This window comes from Odocoileus virginianus, chromosome 17, assembly GCF_023699985.2.
Source record: "Odocoileus virginianus isolate 20LAN1187 ecotype Illinois chromosome 17, Ovbor_1.2, whole genome shotgun sequence".
NCBI lineage: Eukaryota > Metazoa > Chordata > Mammalia > Artiodactyla > Cervidae > Odocoileus > Odocoileus virginianus.
In genome coordinates this window covers 32,153,176-32,169,993 of record NC_069690.1, presented here as the reverse complement: position 1 = coordinate 32,169,993, position 16,818 = coordinate 32,153,176, and the positions used below count along the sequence as shown (strand labels likewise).

General features: G+C 48.1%; 1 protein-coding gene across 3 annotated transcripts in view; it reads right to left on the bottom strand.

Moving 5' to 3' along the window:
• Positions 1 to 13,259: 13,259 nt before the first annotated feature.
• The window catches only part of AKAP10 (A-kinase anchoring protein 10), a 43,280-nt gene continuing 39,721 nt past the window's right edge, over positions 13,260 to 16,818 (bottom strand). For all 3 annotated transcript variants that reach the window (XM_070479199.1, XM_070479198.1, XM_070479200.1), the window contains one exon: positions 13,260 to 14,969. In XM_070479199.1, coding sequence (XP_070335300.1) covers positions 14,964 to 14,969 — 6 coding nt within the window. In that variant the 3' untranslated portion in view covers positions 13,260 to 14,963. The remainder of the gene's footprint in view (positions 14,970 to 16,818) is intronic.

Below are 16,818 nucleotides of genomic sequence, written 5' to 3'. Positions count from 1 at the left end.
TAAAATTTCATTTCTAAAATGAAAAACAATTTGATTATTTCAGCCCAAAATAGAGCAGCTTATTTTCACTATTGCCATAACTGTTAGACCCAAAGAGCGCTTAAAACTTGAACCATTAAAAGTTAAAATGCTAAGCATATATGTCACAGGAATGGCCATAATGTCCTGTTAATGGTTATGGCTGAAATAAAAATGAAGAATATTTTCAGGGAATGCCTTGGCAGTCCAATGGTTAGGACTCAGTGATTTCACTGCTGAGGGTGCAGGTTCAATCCTTGGTTAGGGAACTAAGATTCTACAAGTTCTGTGGCATGGCCATAAGAAAATAAAAAGGTTTTTTTTTAATTAAAAAAACATTTAAGAATATATTTATATATCACAAGGATAAATTTCAGGGAATATCACGAGTCCATTGCCAAATAAAACATCTGAAGTATTAAAACTCCTAAGGGAAGTATCTGATTGATGTGATGATATAGAAAATGAAAATATTTTAATTTTAAAACAATTTTATTCAAAAACTTAAACAGAATCTATTGGGTGGTTTTAAAAGAATAGTACATCTTCAACCATGATGGATTTACTAAAACTTTAGACAAGAAGAAGATCAATATCAGTGTGTCATTACAGCCTATTTTTTTGCTCCCTGTTGTAAATTACATGCCTACTGAAATGAGAAAACAGCTGAACCCGCTGGGTTCTCCAGAAACAGACTCTGATCTGGGGTTGGGATGGAGATGCTCATTAGAGATGGACATCAGTGACAGGAGGGGCAGGAACAGACAGGACACCAATAACCAGCGACCAGCATCACAGTGATGCTGGCTTGACCATGCCTGGGCCACCCCAGCTGAACGCTCTGGAGTTGAGCCCAAATGCCCAGCTCACTCATCACCTTCTGGGGCTGCCCTGGAGGGCATGGCCCTGGGCAGCTGGGCTGCTCCAGCTGAGGCCTTGGACCAGCAGGGGAGAGATGGGGGCCAACTGTCCTTCCCCAGCAGGGCAGGTCCTTCCTCCCAGAGGAGTCTGGGCATCGTGTCTCAGGTGACCATAGGTTACAACTTCAGAACACTTGTGAGTCAGGCTGTAAGACCTCCACCATTAACGACAACAAAGTCTATTGTTGCACAGACAAGCATTTTTGTTTTGCTTGTTCTGTTTTTAAAGAAAAGCACAGTTTTTCTTGGAAATGTTCAGAGCCCGCTGCTGTGCTCCCATTCTTCCATCAGTCTGTCCAAACACCCCTAGCTGCTGGGGTGGACCTCGGGCAGGCTTCCCTACTGAGCTTCCAGAGGTTGATTGCAGAGCTACTCCCAGGTCCAGCCACAGATTAAGCAATAAGATACTATTTACTAAGTCCTTCAGCCTCATCCCTGAACTTGGGCAGGATGAAGAGTTCAGAGAGGGTTGGAGGAGACAGAAAACAAACCCAGGTCCCCCGAGCCCACCACGTGGCCAAGATCTCCTGAGGGAACCCAGGGCTGGAGGCCAAACCGCAAGAGGGGCGTGTTCCTGGAAGGTTCCCTGTTCTGGGCAGGGTGAGAGCTGTGCTGTGTGTGTATTTATGGGAGCAGGGCTGGGCTCTGGGGGGCCCACTGCTACTTTGGTTCATTCACATCTTCAAGGAGTCTTTCTTCCCTCTGCAGGCTCATCTCGCTGGAGTTTGGTTCCCCAGCGCTGATTACTGGTCCTCTCCTGGACCACTCCCCTCAGGAACGCACCTGCCCGCTGTCAATCATGGTTAGCTCCTCCTTCGACAGCGCTCACCCATCTGTCCCCCACCGCACAGACGGCACACAAGGGGCCTCCTCACTCAGTAACTTAAGGCCCTACCTCAAGGCCAGGCCCTTCCTCCCATGGACGGAGCCGGACAGGGATGGGGAAAGGGTGGGGGCGGGGTGACCGGGCCAAAGGCCTGCAATCCTCAAAAAAAACTCCTTCAAAGGAGTCTCAAACAGCCAGCCAAAGGCCCAAAACATTTCCAGCCACCTCATTTGTCTCTCTGGACAATGGGCCGGCCATCCTCCACCATCTCCTCTTCCTTAACAGTCCAGGAGTGTGGCTCTGAGTTTGGGTTCAGGCTGGGTACAGCCCACATCTGAAGTGGTGACTCTGTCTCCAGCTTCAACCTCATCAAGCCAAAAAAAAAAAAATTAAAAAAAGAAAAAAGGATGAAAATTGTTCCAAAAGCCAGTTGCTGTCTTGCAGAGTGTAGTGATTCCAAACAAGAACCTTTTTTTTTCTTTTGATTATTGAGGGTTTTGTGGGTCAGGGATTAGCACGGCCCATCAGGAAAATCTCACCCTGCCACTTGTGGTATCGGTATCACCCGGGTTGGAGGACCTGGAACAGCCTGACTGCAAAGAAGGTCTGGTAAGTCTCTTGGGTCCCAGCTTGACCGGCAGGGGAAAGCTGGATTCACTCAGAGCCCGCCTCGTACCCCATCCCATCACTGCCCCCAAAAAAGTGACCCTTTCCCAGTATTGGGTATTGAGTTCTGTCTGGTTTACATCCAGCTTCTCTCCTTGGCGTTATGTCTGTATGTGGGCACCATTCTGTTTGTCCTCTGCAGTCATCGCTCCTTCTGGCCTCTTCTCAGGGTCTGCCATGTGAAGAAACCTCGAGTTACCGACCCATTCCGCTCTCGACAGACACCCAGGGGTGTCTGGTGTCCGTGAACTTTGGTGACCGTATGTGTTTGTTTCTGTTTGGTTCACACCCAGCAGTGGGGTCGCTGGACCGCAGGACACATCTCAACACCGACCAATACTAACAAATGAACTCCGGGCTGGTCACACCTTCCCCTGGCAGAGTATGAGTTTGCTGCTCAGCATTCTCACTCATACTCAGTGGTGTCAGCCTTTCTATCCATTTGGCAAGTGTGACAGGCTGGTCTTACCCTCCTCCCAGCAGTTCATTCTCTGGCCCAGGGACACCCCTGGGGCTAGTATCACTGGCGGTGGACCTGCTGCCTCACCTCTGCAGCTTCAAGGAGCAGGCCTCAGCGATCACGGCTTCCTGGCAGTGGATTGGACAGCTGGTGATGTGAAAATCGGTAAAAGTCAACTGGGGGATGTGAGTGGTGGCTGTGTCTTCTTCGTTCCCTCATCGGCTGTGGTAGCCCCAGCCCCTGAGTCAGGGGACCTGGCTCACCATCGTCACCCACCATGAACCAGACGTGCTGAGGACCAGTCATTTACCCAACCCACTGCCCCTTCACACCACTGTCATAACTCTTCTTCGGCATGACTGTTCTCCACCAAAAGGCCCAGCTCAAATGCCCCCTCCAGCAATGCACCCGGGATTCTCCAGGCCCTTCTGGGTCTCCTCCACGTCTCCCATCCAGGCCTTTACATCTGTTGTTCGCTCCCCCTGGAGCCCTCTTCCTTCATCGTGGTCCCTCACCGCCTTCTAGCCGTTCGACCCGTTTGTCTCCTCCATCTGGAATGTAAAGATGTAGTGTTCAAGCCCCCAGGCCTGGAAGATGGCCTGACACACAGCAAAGACTCTGTTTGACTGACTACATCCCGTCCCCCGATGTACCCATCCTGGGCTGGCTGGGCTCCACACAGCCAGGCGACCTGTGCAGAGCAGAGCCAGGGAGGAGAGCAGCTCCTCATGTCTGGATGGAGTCGGGTGAGACCGCGGTGGGGTCTCAAGTGAATTAAAAAGGTGAGTCAGTACACATGAGGAAGGAGGGCTTCCCAGGTCCAGCAACCGTGACTAACCTGGAGAGGCCGGTACAGGGAGTGGGCAGAGGACGAAGGAGATGGAGCCAGGAGATGAAAGAGACACCAAGAAGGGCTTCATTCAACAAACCTTTGTTTAACACCTGAGTGGGGGGATGGGGATGGGGGCTGTCAGCGGACAGGGCAGGAGGTGAAGCAGGGGAAGGGGCTGAGATCTACAGAGGAGGGTGGGCTTGGAGCAGCAAAACAGACCAGGAGATGAAGCCAGCGGGTGTTAGGAAGCCCCCCTGATTTTCTTGTTTCTAATATTATCTTTACTTACAATAAACACGAGAGCGAATTATTGCAGAAGAGACGTTCAGTCTTAGCAGAAATACTTGTAGTTTCTTGCTTGATCTGTTTACGAGTTTTAGAAAGTGAGAGGGATATTGGTAATATGTATTTTAAGCCATTTTAAAGTTTGTGTGTTTACTTATGTAGTTTTTCTTTTTTTATTAAAAAAAAAGTATAAATGGTATTGTACTATACATGCCCAGGGCCAGCTTTCATATTCTTTTTAAAATTTAAAAAACATTTATTTAGTTGGCAGTGCTGGGTCTTAGTTGCAGCATGCAGTACCTAGTTCCCCAACCAAGGACTGAATCCAGACCCCCTGCATAGGGAGCGTGGAATCTCACCCACCGGACCACCAGGGAAGTCCCTGTTTGCTTTCTTTTATTTGTGACCACCCCCCCCCCCCCCCCCCCCCCCGCCCATGAGACTTATTTCAACAATCTATTACAGATTTTCCCCACACAAAGACAGTTATATACAAATATATGTAAACTGCTGCTTATAAACAAGTATGTGGAAAACATCCTTCCCGTATGTCAGTTTGACAAACAGGGCATCATATGATACCCTTTTTTGAATTTTGCTCTTCTCAGGTATTACCTGATGGGATTCCTTTAAGTTACTTGGTGCAAAACTAATTAATCCTTTTTCAAGGCTGCATAACATTCCATGGTGTGGATGCATCAGAATGTATTCAGGCATTCTCTGTGATTGGACATTCATTGTATCCTGATGTGTGTGTGTGTGTTGGCCACTATGAACACTGCTGTATTACATTAATTCTTTATGTATTAGTGCTTTTATTTCTTGGACTAGATTCTCAGGAGTGGGATTGCTTGGTCTAAGTGTATGGATTTTTAAATGTAGTGCCTCCCCTTGAGGAGCTTATTCTCAGTGAGGGAAGCAGACCATGCATAGGAGAAATAACATAGCTGGGAGTTTCACTAGCAACAGGTACCAAAGTGAAGTGAAAGTGAAAGTTGCTTAGTTATGTCCAACTTTTTGTGACCCCATGGATTATACAGTCCCTGGAATTCTCCAGGACAGAATACTGGAGTGCGTAGCCGTTCCCTTCTCCAGGGGATCTTTCCAACCGAGGAATCAAACCAGGGTCTCCTGAATTGCAGGCGGACTCTTTACCAACTGAGCTATCAGAGAAGCCCAACAGGTACCAATAAGAAAACTAAACCTGGGAGGGAGATAGGAAGCATGGGGGAAGGGGCCCAATTTAAGAAAATGTGACCCAGAATGACTTCATTGAGGTGACATCGGAGTCAAGACTTGAAGGAAGTGAGGCTGTGATCCATGCAGAGGGGGGAAATTCAGGTGCAGAAGCCCTGAGGCAGAAGAGTGCCTGTAGCCCTGCCTGACTGGGACTGAGTGGATCAGGGGGTGGTGATTGGAGATGATGTCACAGAGAAAACAGGCCAGAGGTTGTAGACTCTCAGAGGTCATTGGAAGGATTTTGACTTTCCCTTGGGTCAGATGAGAAGCCTTTGTAAGGTTCTTAAAGTAAGAACAACATCATGGCAGTAAAACTGAACAGGAAGTAGTTCTCATCACTGGAAGAAATGATGATGTGGACTTCCCTGGTGGTCCAGTGGCTAAGACTCTGTGCTCTCAGTGCAGGGGTCCTGAGTTCCATCCCTGGTCAGGGAACTAGACCTAGTATGCCACAACTAAGAGTCCACATGCCACAGCTAAAGATATCAAGTGCTGTAACTAAGACCCAGTGAAGCCACATAAATAAATAAAAATAAATACATTTTTTAAAAGGAAGAAATGATAATGATTATGTGATGCAACGGAGATGTTAGTCAATGCTATGGTGGCCATCATGTTGCAATATAAATGGATCACATCGACATGGCTGGCCCCTTGAACTCACACAAGGACAGTGTCAACTCTATCTCAATGAAAGAAGTGGGCAGAAAGCAGAGTGCTTTCCCACACGCCCCCGCCCCAACACAATCTCAGCATCCTCTCCCCCAGCAACATCCCCACTGGATGGTACGTGTGTTACAACTGATGAATCTGCATGGAGACATCCTCGCCATGCAGAGTCACTGTTTACATGAGAGTCACTCCTGCTGTTGTGCATTCTATGGATTTGGAAAAACATCAAAGTGGAGAGAAGTTTCCCTCTCTTCTTATCTTCTGAGAGTTTTTTTCTTTTTTTAATTGAAGTATAGTTGATGTACAATATTATATAACTGTACCATGTGATGATTCACAATTTTTAAAGCATATCCTCCATTTATAGTTACTATAAAATATTGGCTCTATTCGCTGTTCTGTACAGTGGGCCCTTTTTAGCTTATTTTGCTAACAGTTTATCATGAAGTAGAGTTGGGTTGTGTCAAATGCTCTTTCTGCTTTGCTTTTTGACAGTAGAACTTTTCCTCAGAAATCAATAAGTGGGTCTCTCTGGTGTGGATTTGTGTGTCACGGCTGTGGGAACTTGATTAACATGAACTGTCCCTGAATCTGATGCCTTGACCCTGGAGGGGGCTGGATCATGAGACCAAGTTCAGTGTCCTCCCTGGAGGAGCACAGCAAGGTCAACAGCTCCCCCAGCCCCTGCCTGCTAACACCCCCCACCCACTGTGCTGGGCTGACTTTGCCTGTGTCTTGGGCTTTCCATCAGGTTTTGCTGACCTCTACACTTCTGCTCTGAGAGCCCATGTAGTCTTGGTTCTTGCAGTCCTTGGTTCTGCTTCTTGCTTCCTTTCAGGAAGGCCCCCAGCCTCCCCGGGCTTCCTTCTCTGAGAGGCTGATCCACCAGCCATGCTGCTGACCTCAGACAGACCGCAGGCTGGGCCCCCAGAGGCAGAGGAGGTGGCTTGGGGCCCTGTGGTCAGGACAGGACGTTCACTTCCTCTCGTGCTGGTTGAAGACCTTGGCTCAGCATTTCTCCCCACGGTGGGGAGAGGAGGAGGAAGGCTTGTTTCCCAGGGCTGGCTCCACTGTAAACAAACCCTTGTGATTAGAGTCGCCTCGAAGGAGGAATTGGGCCTGCATACAAAGTGCTGGGTCTGCACTGTGAGGGCGGCCTTGGGAAGGAGAGGATTAGAGCAGGTCTGTTCTCATAATAAAGCAAAGAAATCCAACACTCCACCCTTCTCTTCATCACCCAAACCTTCCGATTGCACTGCCAGACATTTCCCAAGCCAGTGAATGCTCTCTGCCACCACCTGGTGCTGCAGAACCATTATCTCCATTTCTACAGAAGACACAGAGGTCCAGGGAGGTGAGGCAAAGGCTGACGACCCACAGCAAGGGTGCAGCACCAAGTGGAATGGAACCTCTGTGTGTCAGTCGCTCAGTTATGTCTGACTCTTTGCAACCCCATGGACTGTAGCCCGCCAGGCTTCTCTGACCATGGGATTCTCCAGGCAAGAATACCAGAGTGGGCTGCCATTCCCTTCTCCAGGGGATCTTCTTGACCCAGTTCTCCCTTTCATGCAAACAGCACAGTGCAAGTAAGCTCTGACCTCCTGTGCGTGGCTTCCCGTACTGGCCTGCGGGTGGACCAATGGGGCAGCTCTCAGACTTTCTCATCTAACAACCCTTGATAGCCTATCAGTGGGTCTCACTTTGAACCAGTCTTTCACCTACTTGTGGTTTGGTGAATCACATGTCGGTCATTTGGACAATATTGAATGGTTCATTGGATAATGCAGATCTTCCAAATATGACAAATTTCATCATACAATATTTTTTGAATCACATTTATAAATTAGAGCTCATCAGAAATGTCTTTCGAGATGGCAAGCTATCAAGGCCACCATGGTGAATATTAGTTTTCCAAAATTCCAGTTTTTGCTTTAAGTCAAATTTCATCCTGGGCAATAAATACTGACAGAGTTTTCTTCTCAAAGGGACAGACAGGCTCACTTCCTTCATTTTCATGAAAGAAAATATCTTTGTAAGACCCAAGCCTGAGTAGCCAGTTTGTCAGGTGTGCCTTCGTAGGCGTCCACATGATGGCCAGGGCCAGAGCCTCTCCTGAGCCAAGTTGCCCCTCGATGTACAGAGGGCTTCCTGGGTCCTCCCATGATGTCCCACATGACATTAAAAACATGCACTTAAGGGTCGAGATTTAATAAAATTAATAATTGTTACTTCTTCAGAACTTTCCTGGGGGTCTAATGGTTAAGACTTTGAGCTTCCAATGCAGGGGGCACAGGTTTGATCCCTAGCCTGGGAACTAAGATCCTGCATGCTGAGTGTTGTGGCCAAAAAATTAAAAAATAATCATTACCGCTTCACTCTTACAGGAAACTGGCTCTTTTTTTTTTTTAAATGGCAAGTGCATGGCGGGAAAGAATACAAGGACCTTTGGCACAGTGTGTCCAGATTCCTGCTAAGGGGCCACCATCACTTTTGCATCATCAATACAAATATTCACACAGTGAAAAAGACAGTTAACATCTCAGTGTTATTATGAAAATGGTTCTGAGCGTGCAGACCTTCTGAAAGGGTCTCAGGACACTGGGCCCCTTGGGAGCTGCTGGACCTGTGTGAGTGAAAGCTCACTTGTGGGAGCAGGTAGGGAGCTTTCTGCCTCAAAGGCATGAGAAGCCTTGGTTCTAAACCTGGGCAGATGGGGCCCAGGAAGGCCATGAGCTGGACCTGGTTCATCTAAAGCAAACTTTTTCTTTTTTTTTTCTCCAGTATCTCTTGGGCCACGATCCCCAACGTCAGAACCAGGCCTTCCCTAGGAAGAGCTCACTGACACTGGGTCGGGCAGAAAGGCCCTGACCCACCCAAGTTGGATGCTGTATGAGGATGTGCTCGGTGGAGATAAGGGAGAGGACTCAGGTGGACTGGATATCAGGGAGGGTCTTGGAGGTGGCTGGAGGAGTGAGACTTCAAAGTGGAAGGACTTCCTCGGGGACAGTGGTGAGGAGGTCATCTGCAGAACTCATGGAGGAAGAACATGAAGTTGAAGGTTGAGGGTTGCAAGGTCTCAGAGGCTACGTCACCCAGGGCGTTCAATGCTAAATACGAAATCTGGATTTTCTTCAGCAGACCACAGGGAGTTCATGAATCATATCAGTGATCCTACATTGAAGGCAAATCTCAATTTTTATAAAGGAAAAAAAATTTTTTTTAATTAAGGTATCAGAGATTAAATCTTTTGGAATGTTGGCGAAACAGTCAGATGTCTAGTTATAACATCCAATTTATTTAGTTACATGTGCATATTTAAAATAACAGTATATACAAGAAACATTAGTACAAAATATTGCTTTTTCCCATCTCACATTTCAAGTAATAACTTTATTCCCACTCTCCACGCGCACCTTGGACACTGAAGTCTTCATCACGACAGAGCCGCGGTTTCTGGAGGCACTCCTCCTAGGTTGTCTGAGATGCAGCATAAGACATGTGTCTGACATTGGTCTTGGGAAGCCTGACCCAATCCAGCATCAGGACAGTCCTCCCCAGCCCTCTCTTGTCATGTTGTGCACGCTTATCAACCTTAGAACAAAACCACTTGCTTATTGCTTCTGAACTTGCTCTTAGAAGCTGGTTTACAAAACCCACCACTATTGACAGCGAGGGAAACCCGCCACAATCCTTCACAGCCTTCCCACCCCCTTCCTTTAACCCATTCCCATGGGAGGGCCTGATTTGAGGTTGTTTGGGACTGAAATGTGAGGGGAAACCAGAGGTAGAGCAGTAGTAGGAGACGACAGTCTGATTGTGGGGGTGACTGGAAAGTAGTTCTTGGGGACAGAAAGGGCCAAAGAGTCCCAGGTGGGATCAGCATCCCAGGTGCCCTCGGCTTGGACAGCCGTCTAATGCTGATAAGGGATTTATGTGCTTGAGTGAGTAACGGGTATCAAGTTACACTTCTGAGTAATGTGGGCACTTCCGATCAGAGGGCATGAAAACATTCATTTCCCAATATACAGGAAAGACTCTGAGATTCTCAGCAGCAGCAATTGGGAATTCGCTAAAATGCAAAATCTCAGCACCCCCCCCTCCCCCCCCCGCCACTTTCATTAACCCAGAAATTCTGAGGTGGGTCGGGGGAGGGGAAGCAATCTGATTGAACACGTTCTCCAGGGGGCCCTGATGCATGTGAAGTATAAGATCACAGCTTTCAGGTAATGGGCGGCATGTCTTGAATGGCTGCCTGGACTTGGGTTGCAGCTCTGAAGGGGCCGCTTTCCTCCAAAGCCTCAGTCTCCCTGTTTATAACAAGAAAAAGGCTCGTGCTTAGAGGAGTATTGCACGGATCCCATGGCACAGCACCTGGCACGGGGAGTTCCCAGTGCTGGTTAGTACGAAACCATCTCTGGAGGGGACCTCGAAAGGGGCTGATCACCTTGGGGTCAGCCCAACAGTGAGAGACTTGCCAAGATTGGGGTTTTCATATTACATGCTTGTAGTAACTTTACACTAGGGTCCTCATTTCTAGTTTATGAGGTTCACGTCTCCCAGAGTTCTGCAGAGAGCCCCATGAGGCTGAGGCTGCTCCTAGGTCCACCCTAACAGGGCCTAGCCTGGGGGGCCCCAGGGGTTAAGGTGCCTGACCCCTTGCTGTTAAGCCAGGTGCTCAACACTTGAGAAACAGTGGCGATGAGGGAACAGAGTTGCACATAGCCAGCCCTCTGGGGGCTGGGAATGGGGTTCAAAGAGTGGGAGGGGTGAGGTCATGAACCCTGATGACCTCTGCTAGGGGTCTGGGAGGAAGCGGGGTTAAATCATCGGCTCAAAGGGCCGTCCTGGCTCTAAAACCCCAGCACCTGCTTCAGATGCACTTCTCACCTGTCTCCTTGTTGGAGTGGAAGCTCCATTGGCCCAGAGGGTTTCACCCTACTCTGTGTCCCTACACTGTCAACACTTTGTAGGCATTAAAGTACTTCTGTGTGGGTGACCGGCAGCTCTGTTGTTAAAAAAACAAAGGGCTCTTTGGTAAGATGAGGGGTCCATGGGCCCAGGGCGGAGCTACACCTGATCTAGAGGCCCAGCTCCCGCTGGCCCACAAGGTGCCAGCGTGTGGGTTCTCATTGGGATGGAGGGAGAGGTCAGCTCAGGTCATTTTGGAGTGACCCACTTTGGAGTGAGCTGGAAAGCCACTTATCATGGACCCAGGTGTCAGGAAATGCTACCACCACAACCTTCACTAGCTCCTTGGCAAATACAAGTTCCCTCTGGCTGAACACAAGCCACTCTTTCCTGGCACCTGCCTGCCCACCGCTGAGGCCCAGTTGCTCTGCCTGGGCTCACGAGCAATCCCCAGGGGGCAGCTGAGAGCCCCGACACTGCCCTGTTGTGCCCAGGGTGATTCGCCAGCCAGAGCAGGCTGGGTGGAGGGAGCAGATGAGGAGACATCTGGTGGCGTGAACCTGAAGACAGGAGGTCCAACCCTGAGTGACAGGCATCAGGCAGGCTTCCCTCCAAGCATAGGGACATCCTCTAGGCCCTTGCTCTCAAGGGTCCCTCAATGCCCTGCCAGCCATTTCCTTGCCACCCCCCCCCCCCCCCCCCCCCCCAATCCGTGCAGGACACAGCTCCCTACTCTGAGCCTAAGCAGAGGCCTCCTCAGCAGATGGCCCCATAGAGCAGCTATTCAGTCAGGCTCCTAAGCTGTAACCCTGAACATGCTGCTGGGATTTACCCCCACGTCCGGCTCCAGCCAAAGGCCAGACTCTGTGCCCAGTACCAAGTGGTCAGCGCTCACAAATTCTGTGATAATCACTGCCCTCCCTCATTTGAAGCTTTTATTAACTACTCACTAAATGGGCACTATTTTATGCCCTGTATTTCTGGGTTTTATTGTCCATTGGTGCTAAAGAGGAAACGGAGTTTATCTTTCAGAAGGATGTTTGAGAAGTGTCCAAAGACTCTGGTCTAGGTGACGGTCCCACAACAGGCAAAGCAAGCCCTGCCCTTTTCCAGGCATGAGTAGCTTCTCCCTGGAAAAATAAGGGAGTGTCTTTCAGTTCTGTGAGTTTAGGATTACACTTTAAGAGAATACACAAAATGACCAAGAAAGGTTTGCTGAAGAAAAATTCCCCAGAATTTAGTGGTATTTTGCAAACATGCTGAGCACACACAATTGTTAGTGATTAGAACTACCTGGTAGTATTTTAGTCAAGGTCCTTTTGGTTCTGTGTAAGAAAAATTCACTTCAGATTGATTTTTTTTAAGGTCAAAATGCATTCTAAGGATACCTGAGGGATTGATGCAGTCCATGGCAAGGATGCAGGAAAACTTCACTGGCCTGCTGGCTACAAGGCAGCTGCTCTCTCTCCCACGTGCTCTCATGTCTCTCTTTTCTGCTTGTCCACATGGCACCGGCTCAGGGTTCCTGACTTGTAAGTGCCCTGTGTGCACTATCACCCCAGAGACTGGAACTTCTTCCCCTTGTAAAATTTTTAGGATAAAGCATATTCCTGGGCCTCTTTGGATCAGAAGATCAACCCTGGTCCAATCAACTGGTGTGTGGGGGAGGGGAGGGGAGCAGTCATTGTATATAAACATGGCCCCACAACAGGGTCCTGAAAGAGGTGCCCAGTGTATCAGCAGGTTGCTTTAGCTGTTGGTACTTAAATACAACAAAAACAAAGATGTCTATACTTTTCTGTTTCAAGTGGTGTCCCCACCCCACCCCCCAACCAAATTCTTACTGAACTAGCCACAGCTTCAGAAATGTAATTACTTACACTTTGTAATGTTCTACTGAATAATGAAACCCAAGTAGAAGAGGTTAAAACAGCTGCTCCCTGTTTTACTGCTCTCACTGGGCTTGGCTGATGCTTTTTATTTCATCACATCTTACAGGAGTGATGAAGACGAATCCGATCACAAAAGGTACCCTCTTTCATAACGTCTTTTTTCTTTTTAACAGTGTGCATGGGTGTCAGCATGACATTAAAGCTGGATGTTCAGGGAAGCCTGTTTTGTGGGCATACTGCACACAGCCTGGCTCTCAAGGCCAGACGATACCTCCCATTCTGAAGACTGCAGGAGCCACGAGAGACAGGAGTTTCAGGCCGCACTTTCTGTGTCCTACAGCGGGTAGGGTAGGAAGAGCCAGTCAGTCTCCAGCCTGCTATCCTTCTCTTTATAAGGACCTCACAGCTACTGACATCCCTACCGAGAAAGCAGACAGCACACACAGGTATAGGACTGGACAGCATCTTAATGCAAAGCACGCATGTCAACAGCCTAGAGCCTGACAGACATTGTTATTCCAAAACATGCAGAGGCGGCAAGTCACCCAAAACCACAGTTTATTCTATGAACTTCATATTGCTTTTCTGTTATTTAAAGACTGAAGCAAAGTGACATGGATGGAAGTATTCTGTTAAAAGAACAAAGTGAGTCAATCACAGCACAGGCAACTAATAACACTTGGGTCTATGCCACACGCTCCAAACACAGGGCTGAGTCCAGGAGTGGCTCTGTTCTGGGTTCTTGTAAAGCAAATGGAAATACTGGGAAGAATCAACACATTTCAATAGAGGAGCCATAAATGCCCTGAAAGCAGAAAGTTGACACAGTTTTAAATATAATTCATATATATATATTTTAAAATCAAACACAATTAAATAGAATATGGTTTAAGTACATGAACACTTGGCTTTAGAAGAATAACAGAGGTGGTACACAGTACCAAAACCCACACACAGCCTTTCTGCTTCGTCTGTTGATGAAATGGCGTGCCTCTTGCACAGTCAGGTATTGCAGTAGAAGGAACTCTTATTCATTCAAGACTTTCTCAAGGACAGAGATGATTAATAATTATATATTTATATGTGTATATATATATATATATTTTTTTTTTTTTTTGCAAAGTCTGAGCAAAAGCAGTAACACCTAAGAGAACGTTCTTTCCCCAACAGTCCGGGCAGCGAGGCCATGCTGGCAGCACCCACCATGGAGTGTGCTTACTGCCAGGGTGGCTCTGCCGAGGGCAGTGTGGCCCAGACCCTGAGGCCGACAGAGCGGAAGTGCAGCGAGGGGCCTCTCATGACCACGGACGAAGGAGAAAGGCCACGAGCTGCACACTGCCGGCACAGCAAAGATGGGCGGCGGGGGTCAGAGACGAGGGCCTTTCTCCCCTACCCTTGCCTGCCCACACCCCTGCCCACCACCTGCTTTAAAAAAGTGTACAACTGGGAACAAACATTTGTTCAAGGAAACACAGGGGAAAACTGGAGTGACAGTTGTTGCAAATTCCTTTCCTTGTGTGCTATGAGGGGAAGGACATCTCTGGAGCATAGAAGTTGGAGGAGCAGGGCCTGATGCTCACAGTGCAGAGGGTGGCTCCTCTGGCAGGGGACCTGGTTTACGTGTACTGCATCCCAGGAGCAATTAAAATGTGAAAATGGCAAGTTGCCACCAAAGGGAAGGACAATGTCACCATGACTTGACCCGTGACCTCTCAGCTTCCTTCCAGATGAACGCCTCTGTGCAGGCCCTATTCCCAGGAAGGAAAGCCATCTGCCGGCACTGCGCTGCCTGGCTGAGGCCAGGCCGACTCACCTGTTTGTGTAGGAGATGGAGCAAAGCACCCCGGGCACCCACCTCATGATGCGGCTGGAGTAGGAGACCGTCAAGGCAGCGCAACAAACACCAGCTCCAAGCCCACCCGCCTCCCATGGCGCCTGGCCCTGCAGATCCCCATGGGCTAAATTCTTCTGTGGATGGGTTATTGCCATTGGAAAACGATTAATCTCTAGTAGTGTAAACAGTGCCCCTTGGTCTCTCTGACTGTCACTCTGCGATCATCTGGGTGGCAGGGCATCTACGAGCCACTCTCCATGGTGGAAGTCCAGGATTGTCCGCCCTTCTTTCCTGGAAACGACAGTGAGAAGAAATACAGTGCTGTTTTCATTGGCTGTGGTGAGGAATCCAACCAAAGGAAAAAAGTTTTCTTATTTTCCAAAAGCAGATTTCCTTGATCTCAGGTCTGAGTCATATCTGAAAAAAGGAAGGAAAAGACAAAGATAAGGTACATTTCTACAACCAGGGACACACTACCATCACAAGGGGACGCAGTGCTGAGTGAGTGCCTCCCGAATACCAGGTACTGTGTACCACCTCAGGACCCTACTACAATCACCTCCATTTACACAGAGCCAATGAAAGGCTGAAGATGCCGAGTGGCCCACCCAAAGGTAACATGACGAGGACTGACAACCAGACTTGCTTTTTTATCTTTCCATCTAGGTGATAGATATTAGAATGAAATATCTACTTTTTGACAAATAATTCTGTTTCTAGGAACTAACTCCACAGCACACTCATAAGAAGGGACAAAGACTTTCATACACTATTCATTAAAGCATTGTTTTGTGACAGGGAACAATCCCAGACAACCAAATAACCATCTGCTGGGGATTCACGAGATGGAGACAGAACCATAACATGGAATTCCCCAGAGCTTCTAGCAAGAAAACAGAGACTTGTGATCTTCTGGCTACCTGAGACCAAGCTTCTGAAGCTGATTCCACCTTCTTACTGCACTGACAAGGAAACAAACATCACACAAGACACGGTCCTTACTATCTGTGAGATGGGACATACACACACAAAATAAGTCATTAATGCCCTGAGTTTAAATGCCCAAGTGCTTTCTACAGACAAATGCCCGGCAGTCAATTCAAAGCAAAGAGATATCCATTCGGGTTAAGGAGAAGCTGTGACCTCATCTGTGGGGGCAGGACTTTCACATTCACACAGTCATGGACTGAGAATTACAGGGGATCTTAGGAGATTTTCTTGTCCAACTTCTCTGATCTGCTGATAAGGAAAAGAAGGGACCAGAAAGAAGCAACTCGCATAAGGTCACACATACTGACCAGGAATGGACAGTGCTAGGTCTGCTGACCACACCAAGGGCTCTGACCACACCTGCAGGACCGTCATCTCAGCCAACCAAAGAGAAGGCCAAGTAAGGTTAGAAGCAAAGTATTCCTGCATATCTTACACATGAAAAAGCACACATGATAATAAAATCTGAACACACAACAATGAAAAGCCTTAAGCTGAAAATCTGCTTTCCAAAATGGTTTCTAAAGAACAATTTTATACTGTGGAACATCTGATCATCAACATGGTAACTGGGATCACAGAAACAACCATCCTGCACTTCTTTCTACACCTTTATCTTGCTCTTTGCTATTTTGGGTTTGACTAAGCCAGTAAGGATAAATATAGGTACAAATTATCACTGTTACACAGAAAAGAGGACAGAGTCTGCAAAAGTGAGCAGAGCTTTGGTCTGAATTAGCTCAGTGAAAAGTTCAGAATTACACCAAGCTCTGATAACGACAGTTCTTAGCGTAAAAAGCTGGCAAGGAACGGGTGATGCTGGACCCACATCTCAATTCCTGCCTCCAAACTATGGAGGGTCACAGGGGACGTCACATGAACACAGGTAGCTCGGGTTCCTAGCTCCTGCTAACGTGAACGACACAGAGCAGTTTAACGCCATCATCAGGAGTCTGAGCAGAAGTTCTCCTGTCACAGGAAGTCCTCCTGAGTCAACCCAGGTTACAGAACGCAAAGCTAGAAGAACACTGGGAGTCTTTTCTTGAAGAAAACACCAGGGGGCTAAGTGGCTCTCTCCAACTTGCTGGGTTATCATGTAATATCAACATTTAATGCTACAAATCTGCCTGTAGGAATGCCTTCAGCAGTACCCCACAGGCATGGCCATCCCCCAGGAATGGTGAGGCACTGTTTCCAAGGCCCCTGCAGATACCAACAAGTCGAGAATGCTCGAGCCCCTGACACAGTGTGGGGCGTGGTATTTCCATATAACTCA